At 44.9% G+C, this 16,629-nt stretch overlaps 1 protein-coding gene across 5 annotated transcripts in view; it reads left to right on the forward strand.

Annotated features, from left to right (window-relative positions):
- The window catches only part of LOC118384566 (rho GTPase-activating protein 27-like), a 42,264-nt gene that overhangs the window by 23,621 nt on the left and 2,014 nt on the right, over positions 1 to 16,629 (forward strand). The window contains exons 1-17 of one of the 5 annotated variants that reach the window (XM_035771199.2): positions 2,437 to 2,528; positions 3,827 to 4,441; positions 4,807 to 5,013; positions 5,120 to 5,203; positions 6,862 to 6,984; positions 10,485 to 10,571; positions 10,855 to 10,917; positions 12,287 to 12,354; positions 12,439 to 12,526; positions 12,695 to 12,796; positions 12,918 to 13,016; positions 13,106 to 13,190; positions 13,340 to 13,468; positions 13,575 to 13,673; positions 13,758 to 13,835; positions 13,944 to 14,078; positions 14,231 to 14,336. In XM_035771199.2, coding sequence (XP_035627092.2) covers positions 2,457 to 2,528; positions 3,827 to 4,441; positions 4,807 to 5,013; positions 5,120 to 5,203; positions 6,862 to 6,984; positions 10,485 to 10,571; positions 10,855 to 10,917; positions 12,287 to 12,354; positions 12,439 to 12,526; positions 12,695 to 12,796; positions 12,918 to 13,016; positions 13,106 to 13,190; positions 13,340 to 13,468; positions 13,575 to 13,673; positions 13,758 to 13,835; positions 13,944 to 14,078; positions 14,231 to 14,336 — 2,240 coding nt within the window. In that variant the 5' untranslated portion in view covers positions 2,437 to 2,456. Of the gene's footprint in view, positions 1 to 2,436; positions 2,529 to 3,826; positions 4,442 to 4,806; positions 5,014 to 5,119; positions 5,204 to 6,861; positions 6,985 to 10,484; positions 10,572 to 10,854; positions 10,918 to 12,286; positions 12,355 to 12,438; positions 12,527 to 12,694; positions 12,797 to 12,917; positions 13,017 to 13,105; positions 13,191 to 13,339; positions 13,469 to 13,574; positions 13,674 to 13,757; positions 13,836 to 13,943; positions 14,079 to 14,230; positions 14,337 to 16,629 lie in introns of those variants that run through there. The other 4 variants (XM_035771194.2, XM_035771192.2, XM_035771198.2 and 1 more) reach the window with 4 other exon arrangements.

The following is a 16,629-nucleotide window of genomic DNA, read 5'->3' on the forward strand; positions in this document are numbered from 1 at the left end:
GTCAAGTTGGCTGGATGTCCTTTGGGTGGTGGACCAGTCTTGATACACATAAGAAACTGATGTGAGTGAAAAACCCAGCAGCGTTGCAGTTCTTGACACACTCAAACCAGTTCTCCTGGCACCGTTCAAAGGAACTTCAATATTTTGTCTTGCCCATTCACCCTCTGAATGGGACACATACACAATCCATGTCTCAATTGTCTCAAGGCTTACAAATTCTTTAATCCTCCCCTTCATCAACATTGATTGAAGTGGATTTAACAAGTGACGTCAATCATAGCTTTCACCTGGATTCACCTGGCAGGTGTTCCTAATATTTCGTACACTCAGTGTATCTCTATTCCACTACAGTGGTTTTACAATAGTACATTTTAAAGCTTCAAGTGTCAATCAGTTGTAGTTCATTTTAAACTGTAAAGTGTCAATCAGTTGTAATTTCTTGAATATTCTGGCATATTATATGCAATTACGTTGTCATAAATGACACATTGGGTACAGTATGTACATCCATAATTGTCTTTGACTTCCTTGGTCCTGTTTATGCAGTGTCAAAAAGCTTGATGTAATTGTAAGTGTGATAATATTATGATGATGGGCATGACAAGGTTGGCTCCAACCCTGCCAGGGAGAAGGGGTCAAACTACAAGGGAGGAATGCCATCTTGGTTTCCATTGCTTGTAAATATAAATCATTGACAATGAGTCACAAGCAGAAAGTTAATACTTGACCATAACCTGCTTGGATACACGCAGCCAGGGACATAATCTGATGTAAAGGTGTGATATCTCTTCTCCTTCTGTGACAGCAGGCCTATCCTAGAGAGATTACAAAAAGTCACTATATTGCCACTATCCACCTAGGCTCCAAACAAATGGTTGGCATGACAGGTATTGCTGACTGACAGAAAATGTTCATGTTGCTGTGTGTGAACCAGTCATTCCGGTATCCTTTCCATTTCGTTTGAGGAGGCTGGTATGCTATTTAGCTTGGAGGCTTTAGCGCATAAGAAACAATGTGCTTCGGGTTGATTGAAAGAATCATCACCACAATCACTTTTATTACTATTACGCATCTGTTATTAAATATCATTTTAGATTCTTCTGCTACACACACCTGCACTTGTAGCTTATTGTTGTGTTGCTACTGTAAAGGAAGAGGGGAAGGCTAAGCATCATTAATATCTTCTTTCGAAAAACTGGGGCTTTCCACAGGCAGGTTTGGATGTTTTAACCTGAATGTGTAGCCAGTAGTCACTGCCACATTCTAAAGACAACTCTCCAACCACAAAGAAGAACTTATCAGGTGGTGTTAAACGAAACCTGAGAGTGAGTGTTTGTTTATAGTTTTGCTTGCATATTTACTGCTGCCCATGCTCTGCGTTGCCCAAGGCGAGTTTATTCATTTGTAGCGTTTATTACTCTGTCTAATGAAACAGAACTGTATAGTGATTATTAAATAATGATTCTAGGATCAACCTCTTGCCTGCAGCTTTGTAACCCAGGTGGTTTCTAGGGTGTGTCTGTCGGAGGTACCATTTGAATAACAAAACAATTATGTTGGTACAAGAGTATGGAGTTCTTTTTATGATGTTGTCATCGGTTGCGTTATGCACACTGATACCCACCTTACTAATATTGATTTGCACCCCCCTTTACCCAGAACAGACTCAATTAATTGGGAAATGGATGACAAGGTGTCGAAAGCGTTTCACAGGGATGCTGGCCCATGTTAACTCCACCCTCTGAATGGCACACATATACAATCCAATTCTCAATTGTCTCAGGGCTTAAAAATCATTACTTAACCGGTCTCCTCCCCTTCATCTACACTGATTGAAGTGGATTTAACAGGTGACATCAATAAGAGATCATAGCTTTCACCTGGATTCACCTGGTCAGTCTGTGTCATGGAAATCGTAGGACTTCCTAATGTTTTGTACAATCAATGCCAGCTGTTCATAGGACAGTTGGACAGTCGACTCCCTCCCTCCCTCCCTCCACCCACCCATGTATCTTATTTGTGTTTTTCTTACAAGTATTTAGGTCGGTATAGTCTGTCTGTGTGTTCAGGCCAGTATATGTCCATGTGTGATACACAGAAGAGTCTTGCCGATACCAAAGAAACCTTACCTCTGAGCAAGGCTTTTCCTTTAAAGCTATTTTTCATGAAGAATGTCTGTTTTATAAGGTGCGAATTGGGCAAACCGAAAACAGTTATTCCCTGGTCTCTGGCTTTTTCAGTGTTTCTTAAAAACGTATTCAAAGCAACAACAAAAAGCCCCTCTTCAAGCCAGGTAGTAATCAAAAGAAGGAACTGGTACATGGTCTGAAAAACCTGTGGTATGTCCTTGCCAATACTTCTGCTTTTGGATCTATTAGTTAAAATGTTATATCCCCTGATGAGATGCAACATATTTGATCATTACGTTGTTCGAAGAGGTGCCTTTTTCAGGGAATATGACCGACATGATCTTCAAGGCTTGCCGTAGCTTCAGACACAGGCTTGTGACTTTTCTGGGTGTCTCCAAGGTAAGTACCTAAGGGTGTGCATCCCAATTATGGTATTTTCCTTCACTAATCTAAGACTTCATGGTCATTTCACTCAGCCTGTCCTAATATTTGTGTCTGTGCCAATTGAATTACATGTTCAATTCTATGCCTGCAGTACTTAGCCTACATGTGAGGGCGACAGGTACAGTGCCCTAGAGGTTAAGAGCGTTCGGCCAGTAACCGAAAGGTCGACTAGGTGAAAGATCTGTCTGCACTTAACCTTAATTAATTATTGGGGTGGCAGCGTAGCCTAGTGGTTAGAGCGTTGGACTAGTAACCGGAAGGTTGCGAATTCAAACCCCCGAGCTGACAAGGTACAAATCTGTCGTTCTGCCCCTGAACAGGCCGTCATTGAAAATAAGAATATGTTCTTAACTGACTTGCCTGGTTAAATAAAGGTAAAAAAAAAAAAAAAAATTGCTCCTGTAAGTCGCTCTGGATAAGAGTGTCTGCTAAATTACTCAAATGTAAATGTGGCCTATAGTACTGTATTTAGCTGTGACATCATCTGCGTTGTCGTTCAAACTTCCCCAGTCTTTATAGCTTTTTTATCATGTCTGGCTCATGTTGAAATGTTCTTGGGTTTGTCAATGAAGTGACGGTCTGCCACACAGCTCCCTGTGGTCTACTCCACGTGGTGGAAATCTCCTCTGTCTGAGATGTGATGTTTTGCTCTTCACTTCCACACCCCTGAGATGTATGTAGGGTTCGGGAAAGACATTAACGGGACAAATCACGTTTTTGGATGCAGATATTACTGACGTCTGGCCATTTCCTCTGAAACTGAAAAAAGGCTTACAATTGAATGTCGATGTTGTCTGTACTCTTTTAAGAAAGAAAATAACACTCAAAAGTGAGATCCACATGTAGCTCTTTAAATGCATGCACTTTGTAAGAATGGGCATATTGTGATGAGTTGGGTAACTCAGCCTATTCGAACAAAGGGGTTGGGAGAACGATATTTGATCCCAAGTCAGTGCTTTGTTACTTGATGGGAGTAAAGGGAGGTGCAGGTAGAGAGAACTTTTCCCCCTCTGTCTTTTGTGTTGTGGAGGATCTCACGGATTGTTCTCATAGGGGCTGATGGGGCCATTGGCTTCACCACAAACAAGGTGAGTTTAGGTAGTACTACGCAGGCAGTCAGTACTCTGTTCATATAGAGCACAAGATATTATGGACTGGTGGCTCGCTGGCCTTTAGGACGGGGGGTGAAATGTTTCTTCCTCATGTTATTCCTGACGACTGACCTGTGACCTCTCTTTCATCTCTGTCTCCAGGCGGAGAATGCCAGCCCCAACACTGCTGTTTACGCCAACGTCACAGAGCTGAAGAAAAACATCCCACAATCCCCTCCGTTAGAAGCTCTGACTACTGACTTGCCCCTTACCCAGGAGGGATGGCAGGTGCACACTGACAAGGACAGCGGGAAAGAGTTCTATTACCGCCCAGCCACGGGCCAAACCACTTGGGCCGACCCCCGCAGCACCCTCCCCTCCACAGACATGGAGCTGCCCAAGGAGGCGTTGTCTGTCCCGGCCCTGTCCCCGGCCCTCTCACCAGCCCTTTCCCCGGCCCTATCTCCAGCCCCGGCCCTTTCCCCGGCCCTATCTCCAGCCCCGGCCCTGTCCCCGGCCCTCTCACCAGCCCTGGCCCCGGGCCTGTCCCCGGCCCTGTCTCCAGCCCTGGCCCTGTCCCCGGCCCTGTCCCCAGCCCTGGCCCTCTCACCAGCCTCATCTCAGGGTTCCAACTGGGAACAGGTGTTTGATGAGACCACCGGTCTAAACTACTTCTATAACCTCACCTCTGGGGCCACGTCCTGGGGAGCTCCGGAGCCCATCGCCCCCTCTCCTGTTACTGAGCCTCCTGTGCTGAAGCTCCCAAACAGAGGACCGGTAGGGGTTAGCTTATGCTTTATTTGACTAATATGGCCATTGTTTCAAGCTCATCAACAGATAAGGCTTCTAAAATATTGTTGACTGCTAAAGCAGTCTGTCAGACACCAGCGCATTAACATCTGTTTCATGGTCTTGAGGGAGTCTTGTTTTGTTAGTTCATTAGCTAGTTATGTCTAAAGCCTGCTATGGCATACACATGCTTTTTGCTGTTTATTCACAGTGTTACTAGCGAAGTTACTAAGAACGTTTGCCATTTCAGCAGAATCGCTAGCATGTTATGAACCATGTCATAAACCTTTTAGAAATTGGCCACTCAGTTTGAGTTCCATCTTAAAAGCATTGACAAATCTTCTGTTCCTCAGCCCCCTCTCCCAAAGGAAGACTACCTGACAGAAGAGCACGAAGCTCCAGACACCTCCTCTGTGTTCCCCAAAGACATCCTGCCCATGCCGCAGGCTAAACTGTCCGTCATACCCCGGGCCATTCTAGACAGTGTCCCGGCGGGCTGGAAGCGCTCCATGGAGGCAGATGGGAAGACCGTATTCACCAGCGAACGCACACAGGAGCAGGTAAGTGTATTGAATGGAGGTCTATTGCTTTGAAAGGGGAGTGGTTTGAGAAACCATGCAGTGTGTGTCATACACTGTTTTGTCCTGTGTGTGTGTATCCTGGCAGTGGCTCAAGTCTGTGGATCAAGAAGGAAAGACTTACTACTACCTGAGAGACGGCTCCAGATCCCAGTGGAACCTTCCAGCAGAGGTGAAGAGAAGCAATATTGTAATTTCAAGGAATGATTGAGTGGCTTTTTACCAGGTCTCAAAGAGCTTGACAAAGTATGGGGCGACAATGTATGGGGCAACTCTGTACTGTACATATAGTTGAAGTCGGAAGTTTACATACACCTTAGCTAATACATTTAAACTCAGTTTTTCACAATTCCTGACACTTAATCTTAGGTCAGTTAGGATCACAACTTTATTTTGAGAATGTGAAATGTCAGAATAATAGTAGAGAATGATTTATTTCAGCTTTTATTTATTTCATCATATTCCCAGTGGGTCAGAAGTTTACACTCAATTAGTATTTGGTAGCATTGCCTTTAAATTGTTGAACGTGGGTCAAACGTTTCGGGGAGACATCCACAAGCTTCCCACAATAAGTTGGGTGAATTCTGGACCATTCCTTCTGACAGAGCTGGTGTAACAGAGTCAGGTTTGTATGCCTCCTTGCTCGCAAACGCTATAGTATTGACGTCAGGGCTTTGTGATGGCCACCCCAATACCTTGACTTTCTTGTCCTTCAGCCATTTGCCACGACTTTGGAAGTATACTTGAGGTCATTGTCCATTTGGAAGACCCATTTGTGACCAAGCTTTAACTTCCTCACTGATGTTTTGAGATGTTGCTTCAATATATCCAAAGAATTCTCCTCCCTCGTGATGCCATCTATCTTGTGAAGTGCACCAGTCCTCCCTGCAGCAAAGCACCCCCACAAGATGATGCCATCCCTGTGCTTCACGGTTGGGATGGTGTTCTTCGGCTTGTAAGCCTCCCCCTTTTTTCTCCAAACATAACAATGGCCATTCAACAGTTCTATTTTTGTTTCATCAGACCAGTGTACATTTGGAGAAATGTCCTATCTTTTGTCCCCCTTCCTCCTTGCTGAGCGATCTTTCAGGTTATTTTACTGGTCGTTTTACTGTTGATAGAGATACTTTTGTACCCGTTTCCTCCAGCATCTTCACAGGGTCCTTTGCTGTTCTGGGATTGATTTGCACTTTTCGCATCAAAGTATGTTCATCTGTAGGAGACAGAACGCGTCTCCTTCCTGAGCAGTATGACGGCTGCGTGGTCCCATGGTGTTGATGCTTGCATACCTTTGTTTGTATAGATGATTGTGGTACCTTCAGGCATTTGGAAATTGCTCCCAAGGATGAAGCAGACTTGTGAAGGTCTACAATTTTGTTTCTGAGGTCTTGGCTGATTTATTTGGATTTTCCCATGATGTCAAGCAAAGAGGCACGGAGTTTGAAGGTAGGCCTTGAAATACATCCACAGATACACCTCCAATTGACTCAAATGATGTCAATTAGCCTATCAGAAGCTTCTAAAGCCATTACATAATTTTCTGGAATTGTCCATGTAAACTTCTGACTGGAATTGTGATACAGTGAAATAATCTGTCTGTAAACAATTGTTGGAAAATGACTTGTGTCATGCACGAAGTAAATGTCCTAACCGACTTGCCAAAACTATAGTTTGTTAACAAGAAATTTGTGGAGTGGTTGAAAAACTAGTTTTAATGACTCCGACCTAAGTGTATGTAAACTTCTGTAGGTGAAAAAAAGATAACCAGTTACTGGGTTTGATTAAATAGGCCAGGGCCTTTACACTGTTTGTTTCTGTTAACCCTCTCAGCTCCCAGGTGCAGCCAGTCTGTCCAAGGTGGGGAATGGAGTGGACCAGGACAGCCCGCTGGTTCTGAAGAACTGGAGACACACAATGGGCCCAGCTCAGTTTGGCCCCTCCCAAGAAGACAATGTGAGTAGCTGGGGAGCCCAGAGCATGGACAGGGACGTTGAAGGAGGTTTCACACCGTTGGTATAGCAACAGATGTTTATGGGCCATTAGAATCTCTTTTTGGAATCTAGACTGAATTTGGCACTACGGTATAGGAACATAGAAACTGCAGCATTTGCTGTTCTGGTAGTCCCAAGCAATCAAGCCATTAGGACTAGTCCCTGACATGAGACACCTTGCCCTCACAGCTTTATGCACAATGCCCTTGTGGAATGATGTCGTTGTGTTTGTGTCGTTGTCGACTCTCTCGACAGGAGATGGAAACACCTGCCCTAGTTGATTTCCCCTCAGGAAGTCACTTACAAACGGAAATGGGAGAAAATACAACAATAATGGAGGGGGCAGGGGAGAAAGAGGATAGAATTATGACTCATCAAATTTGACAGGATTTCTGCTCTGTTCGAACAATAAGGCCCTATCGACCACTGTTGAAGTCTTCCGACTAGCTTGGAAGGACGGTACCGTGCAGTACCGAAGAGCCCTTACTGCTGCTCGATCGTCCTATTTTTCTAACTTAATTGAGGAAAATAAGAACAATCCGAAATTCCTTTTTGATACTGTGGCAAAGCTAACTAAAAAGCAGCATTCCCCAAGAGAGGATGACTTTCACTTTAGCAGTGATAAATTCATGAACTTCTTTGAGGAAAAGATTATGATTATTAGAAAGCAAATTACGGACTCCTCTTTAAACCTGCGTATTCCTCCAAACCTCAGTTGTCCTGAGTCTGCACAACTCTGCCAGGACCTAGGATCAAGAGAGACGCTCAAGTGTTTTAGTACTATATCTCTTGACACAATGATGAAAATAATCATGGCCTCTAAACCTTCAAGCTGTATACTGGACCCTATTCCAACTAAACTACTGAAAGAGCTGCTTCCTGTGCTTGGCCCTCCTATGTTGAACATAATAAACGGCTCTCTATCCACTGGATGTGTACCAAACTCACTAAAAGTGGCAGTAATAAAGCCTCTCTTGAAAAAGCCAAACCTTGACCCAGAAAATATAAAAACTATCGGCCTATATCGAATCTTCCATTCCTCTCAAAGATTTTAGAGAAGGCTGTTGCGCAGCAACTCACTGCCTTCCTGAAGACAAACAATGTATACGAAATGCTTCAGTCTGGTTTTAGACCCCATCATAGCACTGAGACGGCACTTGTGAAGGTGGTAAATGACATTTTAATGGCATCGGACCGAGGCTCTGCATCTGTCCTCGTGCTCCTAGACCTTAGTGCTGCTTTTGATACCATCGATCACCACATTCTTTTGGAGAGATTGGAAACCCAAATTGGTCTACACGGACAAGTTCTGGCCTGGTTTAGATCTTATCTGTCGGAAAGATATCAGTTTGTCTCTGTGAATGGTTTGTCCTCTGACAAATCAACTGTACATTTCGGTGTTCCTCAAGGTTCTGTTTTAGGACCACTATTGTTTTCACTATATATTTTACCTCTTGGGGATGTTATTCGAAAACATAATGTAAACTTTCACTGCTATGCGGATGACACACAGCTGTACATTTCAATGAAACATGGTGAAGCCCCAAAATTGCCCTCGCTAGAAGCATGTGTTTCAGACATAAGGAAGTGGATGGCTGCAAACTTTCTACTATTAAACTCGGACAAAACAGAGATGCTTGTTCTAGGTCCCAAGAAACAAAGAGATCTTCTGTTGAATCTGACAATTAATCTTAATGGTTGTACAGTCGTCTCAAATAAAACTGTGAAGGACCTCGGCGTTACTCTGGACCCTGATCTCTCTTTTGAAGAACATATCAAGACCATTTCGAGGACAGCTTTTTTCCATCTATGTAACATTGCAAAAATCAGAAACTTTCTGTCCAAAAATGATGCAGAAAAATTAATCCATGCTTTTGTCACTTCTAGGTTAGACTACTGCAATGCTCTATTTTCCGGCTACCCGGATAAAGCACTAAATAAACTTCAGTTAGTGCTAAATACGGCTGCTAGAATCCTGACTAGAACCAAAAAATTTGATCATATTACTCCAGTGCTAGCCTCTCTACACTGGCTTCCTGTCAAAGCAAGGGCTGATTTCAAGGTTTTACTGCTAACCTACAAAGCATTACATGGGCTTGCTCCTACCTACCTCTCTGATTTGGTCCTGCCGTACATACCTACACGTACGCTACGGTCACAAGACGCAGGCCTCCTAATTGTCCCTAGAATTTCTAAGCAAACAGCTGGAGGCAGGGCTTTCTCCTATAGAGCTCCATTTTTATGGAACGGTCTGCCTACCCATGTCAGAGACGCAAACTCGGTCTCAACCTTTAAGTCTTTACTGAAGACTCATCTCTTCAGTGGGTCATATGATTGAGTGTAGTCTGGCCCAGGAGTGGGAAGGTGAACGGAAAGGCTCTGGAGCAACGAACCGCCCTTGCTGTCTCTGCCTGGCCGGTTCCCCTCTTTCCACTGGGATTCTCTGCCTCTAACCCTGTTACGGGGCTGAGTCACTGGCTTGCTGGGGCTCTCTCGTGCCGTCCCTGGGGGGGTGCGTCACCTGGGTGGGTTGATTCACTGTTGTGGTCGGCCTGGCTGGGTTGCCCCCCTTGGGTTGTACCGTGGCGGAGATCTTTGTGGGCTATACTCGGCCTTGTCTCAGGATGGTAAGTTGGTGGTTGAAGATATCCCTCTAGTGGTGTGGGGGATGTGCTTTGGCAAAGTGGGTGGGGTTATATCCTTCCTGTTTGGCCCTGTCCGGGGTGTCCTCGGATGGGGCCACAGTGTCTCCTGACCCCTCCTGTCTCAGCCTCCAGTATTTATGCTGCAGTAGTTTATGTGTCGGGGGCTAGGGTCAGTTTGTTATATCTGGAGTACTTCTCCTGTCCTATTCGGTGTCCTGTGTGAATCTAAGTGTGCGTTCTCTAATTCTCTCCTTCTCTCTTTCTTTCTCTCTCTCGGAGGACCTGAGCCCTAGGACCATGTCCCAGGACTACCTGACATGAGGACTCCTTGCTGTCCCCAGTCCACCTGGCCATGCTCCTGCTCCAGTTTCAACTGACCTGAGCCCTAGGACCGTGCCCCAGGACTACCTGACATGAAGGCTCCTTGCTGTCCCCAGTCCACCTGACTGTGCTGCTGCTCCAGTTTCAACTGTTCTGCCTTATTATTATTCGACCATGCTGGTCATTTATGAACATTTGAACATCTTGGTCATGTTCTGTTATAATCTCTACCCGGCACAGCCAGAAGAGGACTGGCCACCCCACATAGCCCGGTTCCTCTCTAGGTTTCTTCCTAGGTTTTGGCCTTTCTAGGGAGTTTTTCCTAGCCACCGTGCTTTTACACCTGCATTGTTTGCTGTTTGGGGTTTTAGGCTGGGTTTCTGTACAGCACTTTGAGATATCAGCTGATGTACGAAGGGCTATATAAATAAATTTGATTTGATTTGATTTGTTGACTAACCAACCTGAACCCAATTCCCTCCCTTCCGTTTGGCAGAGGTTCTTTCCAACACATAGGAGAAACGTTTCGGACGTCACCAGTGAAGCATCCAGCTCAGGCAACTCCCCTGAGACGCCACGCCATGTAAGTACATTAAGAACGTATGACACGATAAGGTTTTGAATCCATAGGGATCTTTGTCAGGTCATTTTCTACTGGCCCTCAATAATATATTATACGTGTTGGACTAGTACACACAATAATTGAATTGGAAATTGCATTGTTTTTCAACAATTATTTTATTGTTCATTTTAGGAATTGAATTCTTTCATTTCCCAAGCCTTCTACTAACTCAATAAAATGTACTCTACCATTAATCCTACCATTATCCCATTCATTGAAGACTTGTATTGTTTTCTCCATAAAGACTGATAGGTTGGGAGTACGGAGTAGACTGTCACATCTGAGCACAGACTCACATCATGAGCATGTAGGTTCTTACGGGCCACGTCAGGCCTGATAGATAGATGCATGGATAGGTGTGTGGGTGTTCTGATCTAACTAACAGACTATGATATAGAATTGGATAGGAGAACTAACGCTTGGGAAGGGGAGCTAATGAATTAGATATTGGTTACAGTACATACTATATACATGTATGCTCTTAAAAGGGCTGATTAAGAGTTTATTATGTGGTGTTTAAGTGAAACTACTCACTTTGAATGGGTTGTTCTCTCGCTTTGCTTCGTGTGTGGATAAGAAAGGGATCTGGAATACAAGCATCTGCTAAATCAGGGTTTTACAAATTTGTCCTAGGGCCCCCCGGGTGCACATTTTGGTTTTTGCACTAGCACTACACAGCTGATTCAAATAACCAATCATCATCAAGCTTTGATTACTTGAATCAACCCTGTACTAAATGATCGTGTCATGATAGACCACCATCGACACTACCCCCTAGTGGGGAGAGGGAGCATTTGTAGTTTTTGTTGGACGTTGTGGTCCAAGTGGTGGCTTGTTGGGTAGTACTTTCAGATCTGATTGACACCATATTTTATTGCATTGCCTTTCAAAGCATTGTGCTGAATGTACATATGGTGCTGTCTTACGAAGTAGGCACAGTAATGTCAATGTGCTGAATGTCAGTGCCATAAGCAAAGTCAACCCCAAAGGATTATTTCCCATTTTATGAATCCATGCAAACACACTCACGCCCAAGCATGTATAACTGTGCATTCATGCACAAAGATATGCGCGCGCGCACACACACACACACAAAGATTGACCACTCCTATGTTGATACCTGACTCACATTTCAAAGCTGTAAAGAATCTTCTACTTATACTCTTTGATCTTTACCTGTGGACTCATAGCCCAAGAATTCAGCATAACCTGGAACACTGCCAACACAAACATTTGTTGCTGCCACCTAGTGGCCTAGCATATGCATTGCAAAGTCACAACAATACTTTATCTTGGCCTAAAATTATAGCCCATAATTACAATAATCTGCAACATGAACAGTCCAATGTTCATATCAGCCAGTAGGCCGATGGGCAATGTCCAGTAGCATATGGCTCAATGTGGACACTAACTGCTCAACTCATTTACCTATGTATGTCAGTGAAAACCATGAGAACCATGTGTTTGATACCATTCACTCTATTGCGGACATTATAATGAGCCGTCCTCCCCTCAGCAGCCTCCACTGATGTACAGTACAATACAACTAACAAAATCTTTAAACCTGATCTGAGGTATGTGGGTTCCTGGTAATCACCATTAGTAGAAATGTTCATATACTCCCCCTCTGTCGTTTGATATTTTGTTAATATATGTCTCTATTTTGCTTGTTTTAGACACATCTACTGGAGAAGGCAGGGATCTTGAACAAAACCAAGGTGGCTGACAATGGGAAAAGAATTAGGTAATGTCAAGTCAACAGCAACATTTACAACACATTGATTTGCTCAATGGACCAATGATTCCTTATTTTCTGGTTTTCTAATAGGAAGAATTGGAGTCCGTCATGGACAGTGCTGCATGGAGGCATTCTCACGTTTCACAAAGACCCAAAATCTGCACCCTCGGGAAACTCTGTAAGAACATTTTGCTACAATAACCACTCACAGCCACCACTTTAGAAAATAAGCTCATTGTATTCATAAAGAATGATTTGCTTGCTTGTCAGGATTGGGTGTCCTACAACCTACAATTACGAACCACCAGGTCTGTTGAATGAATGTCATTGGTCCGTGATTCCTCAGAACAAGACCAATCAGATCACCCCAGAGTACACAGTGGAGCTGCGTGGAGCCACTGTGGGCTGGGCCCCCAAGGACAAGTCCAGCAAGAAGAACGTTCTGGAGGTATGGGCTCTGTTTAAGGTCTATCAGGGTTGAAGTCAGTTCTATTTCATTAAATTCAGGAACTGAATCAAAAGTAATTGAATTTAACTCTTGGTATGGCTTTTTCCCTCTCCCGCTCCAGTTGAAAACGCGTCATGGGTGTGAGTACCTGGTCCAGTACGACACAGAGAGCATCATTTGTGACTGGCACAGGATCATACTGGACACCGTCAGACAGCTGGTGAGCATCCAGGAGGTGTCTATGTAACAAGTTGTAATTAGAGTAGGCCAAGGGGGCGTCGGTCTTCATTATAACCTCTCCTCTCTCAGGACCAAGATCACTTTTCGGAAGAGGAAGAGGAGGAGCCTATGGAGAAATCTCCACTTGCTTCAGACAGAGACAAGAGGACCAGCTGTAAGTATGAGTGTCCTACAACCTACTATTATGAACCACCAGGTCTTTCAATGCTTTTGAGGTGTAAATAGGTGTAAAATGTCAATATTTGGTAACTGAGCATCAGGTAGTTAACGAAAGCTGCACCCATCATTAATTGCCCCCTCCAGCAGCCACTAAAATTACGCCTGGCATCAGTGCCGAGTCATCAGATCAGGGGCGTGTCCGCACCAAACTACGCAAGTTTCTCCAAAAGAGGCCCACACTGCAGTCAGTGAAGGAGAAGGGCTACATAAGAGGTGAGACTGGGCTTTCTAACATGGTTAAATGACATAGCAGAGTATCCTTATTGTACCTTATGTTACCTTTATGGCACTCAGATTGTTTTTCACCGTGGTTCTCTAGATAATGTGTTTGGTTGTCATCTGGACACGCTGTGCCATCGAGAGAACAGCACTGTGCCCAGGTTTGCGGAGAAGTGCATCAGGGCAGTGGAGATTAGAGGTAGGTATTCCTTCTTTATCCTGATACCGTAATATCAACCTTTACCACCTCTAAAGAGGTAACACAATTGTACATTCCCCTTAGGTCTGGACATTGATGGGATCTACAGAGTTAATGGGAATCTAGCTGTCATTCAGAGACTACGCCACAAAGCAGATCATGGTAAAGCAAGTTTCAAGGACGAGTAATGAATTTGTAGATGGAGCATCTTGCAGTATTATCAACCATATGATATGTCCTCATGCTCTCTCCCTCCCTCCCTCCCTCCAGAGGAAAATCTGGACCTAGAGGATGGTCAGTGGGAGGAGATTCATGTGATCACGGGGGCGCTAAAGCTCTTCCTGAGGGAGCTGCCTGAACCTCTCTTCCCTTACAGCTTATTCGACAAGTTTATCGCTGCCATCAGTAAGTCTAGGCCAGGCCCTAAAAAAACATTCTGCATACATCTCAATAGTCAGACTCAAATGACATGATAGTAATGAACTGACATAGTCTGACCTAAATAGCATGAAAGGATGTGAGTAAATTGACATTTGGGATGACTCTTTCTCTGGTAGAAATCCAGGACTATCCTCAGAAGGTGTTGTACTTCCGTGACCTGGTGAGGTCCCTTCCCCTGCCCAACCACGACACCATGTACCTCCTTTTCAAACACCTCCTCAAGTGAGTGGGTGTTGTGGTAGAAACTGGCATTTTTTTTATATACAGTTGAAGTCTGAAGTTTACATACACCTTAGCCAAATACATTTAAAAACTCAGTTAAAAATTCCCTGTCTCATGGGCCTCTCGGGTGGCGCATTGGTTCTCTGTGCCACCAGAGATTCTGGGTTTGAGCCCAGGCTCTGTCGCAGCCGGCCACGACCAGGAGGTCCATGGGGTGACGCACAATTGTCCCAGCGTCGTCCTGGTTAGGGAGGGTTTGGCCGGTAGGGATATCCTTGTCTCATCGCACACCAGCGACTCCTGTGGTAGGCCGGGCGCAATGTGCCCTGACAAGGTTGCCAGGTGTATGGTGTTTCCTCCAGCACAGTGGCGCGGCTGGCTTCTGGGTTGGATGTGCATTGTGTTAAGAAGCAGTGCGGCTTGGTTGGGTTGTGTTTCGGAGGACGCATGACTCTCGACCTTTGCCTCTCCCGAGTCCGTTCACGAGTTGCAGCAATGAGACAAGACAGTAACTACTAACATTTGGGGAGGAAAAAAGGTGTAAAATAAAAAAAAAACTATCACATTCAGAAGTTTACATGCACACAACTAGTAGCATTGCCTTTAAATTGGGTCAAACATTTTCGGTAGCCTTCCACAAGCTTCCCACAATAAATTGAGTGAATTTTGGCCCATTCCTCCTGACAGAGCTGAGTCAGGTTTGTAGGTCTCCTTGCTCACACAAGCTTTTTCAGCTCCCGCCACAAATATTCTATAGGATTGAGGTCAGGGCTTTGTGATGGCCACTCCAAACCTTGACTTTCTTGTCCTTGAGCCATTTTACCACAACTTTGGATGTCTTGAGATTTTGCTTTAATATATCCACATAATTTTACTTTCTCATGATGCCATCCATTTTGTGAAGTGCACCAGTCCCTCCTGCAGTAAAGCACCCCCACAACATGATGCGGCCACCCTCGTGCTTCATGGGATGGTGTTCTTTGGTTTGCTCCCCCCTTTTCCTCCAAACATAACGATGGTCATTATGGCCAAACAGTTATATTTTTGTTTCATCAGAGGACATTTCTCCAAAAAGTACGATCTTTGTCACCCATGTCAAGTTGCAAACCGTAGTCTGGCTTTTTTTAATGGCGGTTTTGGAGCAGTGGCTTCTTCCTTGCTGAGCGGCCTTTCAGGTTGTCGATATAGGACTAATTTTAGTGTGGATATAGATACTTTTGTGCCTGTTTCCTCCAGCATCTTCAAATCAAATCAAATCAAATGTATTTATATAGCCCTTCGTACATCAGCTGATATCTCAAAGTGCTGTACAGAAACCCAGCCTAAAACCCCAAACAGCAAACAATGCAGGTGTAAAAGCACGGTGGCTAGGAAAAACTCCCTAGAAAGGCCAAAACCTAGGAAGAAACCTAGAGAGGAACCGGGCTATGTGGGGTGGCCAGTCCTCTTCTGGCTGTGCCGGGTAGAGATTATAACAGAACATGACCAAGATGTTCAAATGTTCATAAATGACCAGCATGGTCGAATAATAATAAGGCAGAACAGTTGAAACTGGAGCGGCAGCAGTCAGGTGGAATGGGGACAGCAAGGAGCCATCATGTCAGGTAGTCCTGGGGCACTGTCCTAGGGCTCAGGTCCTCCGAGAGAGAGAGAAAGAAAGAGAGAATTAGAGAGAGCATATGTGGGGTGGCCAGTCCTCTTTTGGCTGTGCCGGGTGGAGATTATAACAGAACGTGGCCAAGATGTTCAAATGTTCATAAATGACCCAGCATGGTCGAATAATAATAAGGCAGAACAGTTGAAACTGGAGCAGGAGCATGGCCAGGTGGACTGGGGACAGCAAGGAGTCCTCATGTCAGGTAGTCCTGGGACATGGTCCTAGGGCCCAGGCCAGTTGAAACTGGAGCAGCAGCATGGCCAGGTGGACTGGGGACAGCAAGGAGTCATCATGTCAGGTAGTCCTGGGGCATGGTCCTAGGGCTCAGGTCCTCCGAGAGAGAGAAAGAAAGAGAGAAGGAGAGAATTAGAGAACGCACACTTAGATTCACACAGGACACCGAATAGGACAGGAGAAGTACTCCAGATATAACAAACTGACCCTAGCCCCCGACACATAAACTACTGCAGCATAAATACTGGAGGCTGAGACAGGAGGGGTCAGGAGACACTGTGGCCCCATCCGAGGACACCCCCGGACAGGGCCAAACAGGAAGGATATAACCCCACCCACTTTGCCAAAGCACAGCCCCCACACCACTAGAGGGATATCTTCAACCACCAACTTACCATCCTG

This window comes from Oncorhynchus keta, chromosome 5 (genome assembly GCF_023373465.1).
Source record: "Oncorhynchus keta strain PuntledgeMale-10-30-2019 chromosome 5, Oket_V2, whole genome shotgun sequence".
Classification (NCBI taxonomy): Eukaryota; Metazoa; Chordata; class Actinopteri; order Salmoniformes; family Salmonidae; genus Oncorhynchus; species Oncorhynchus keta.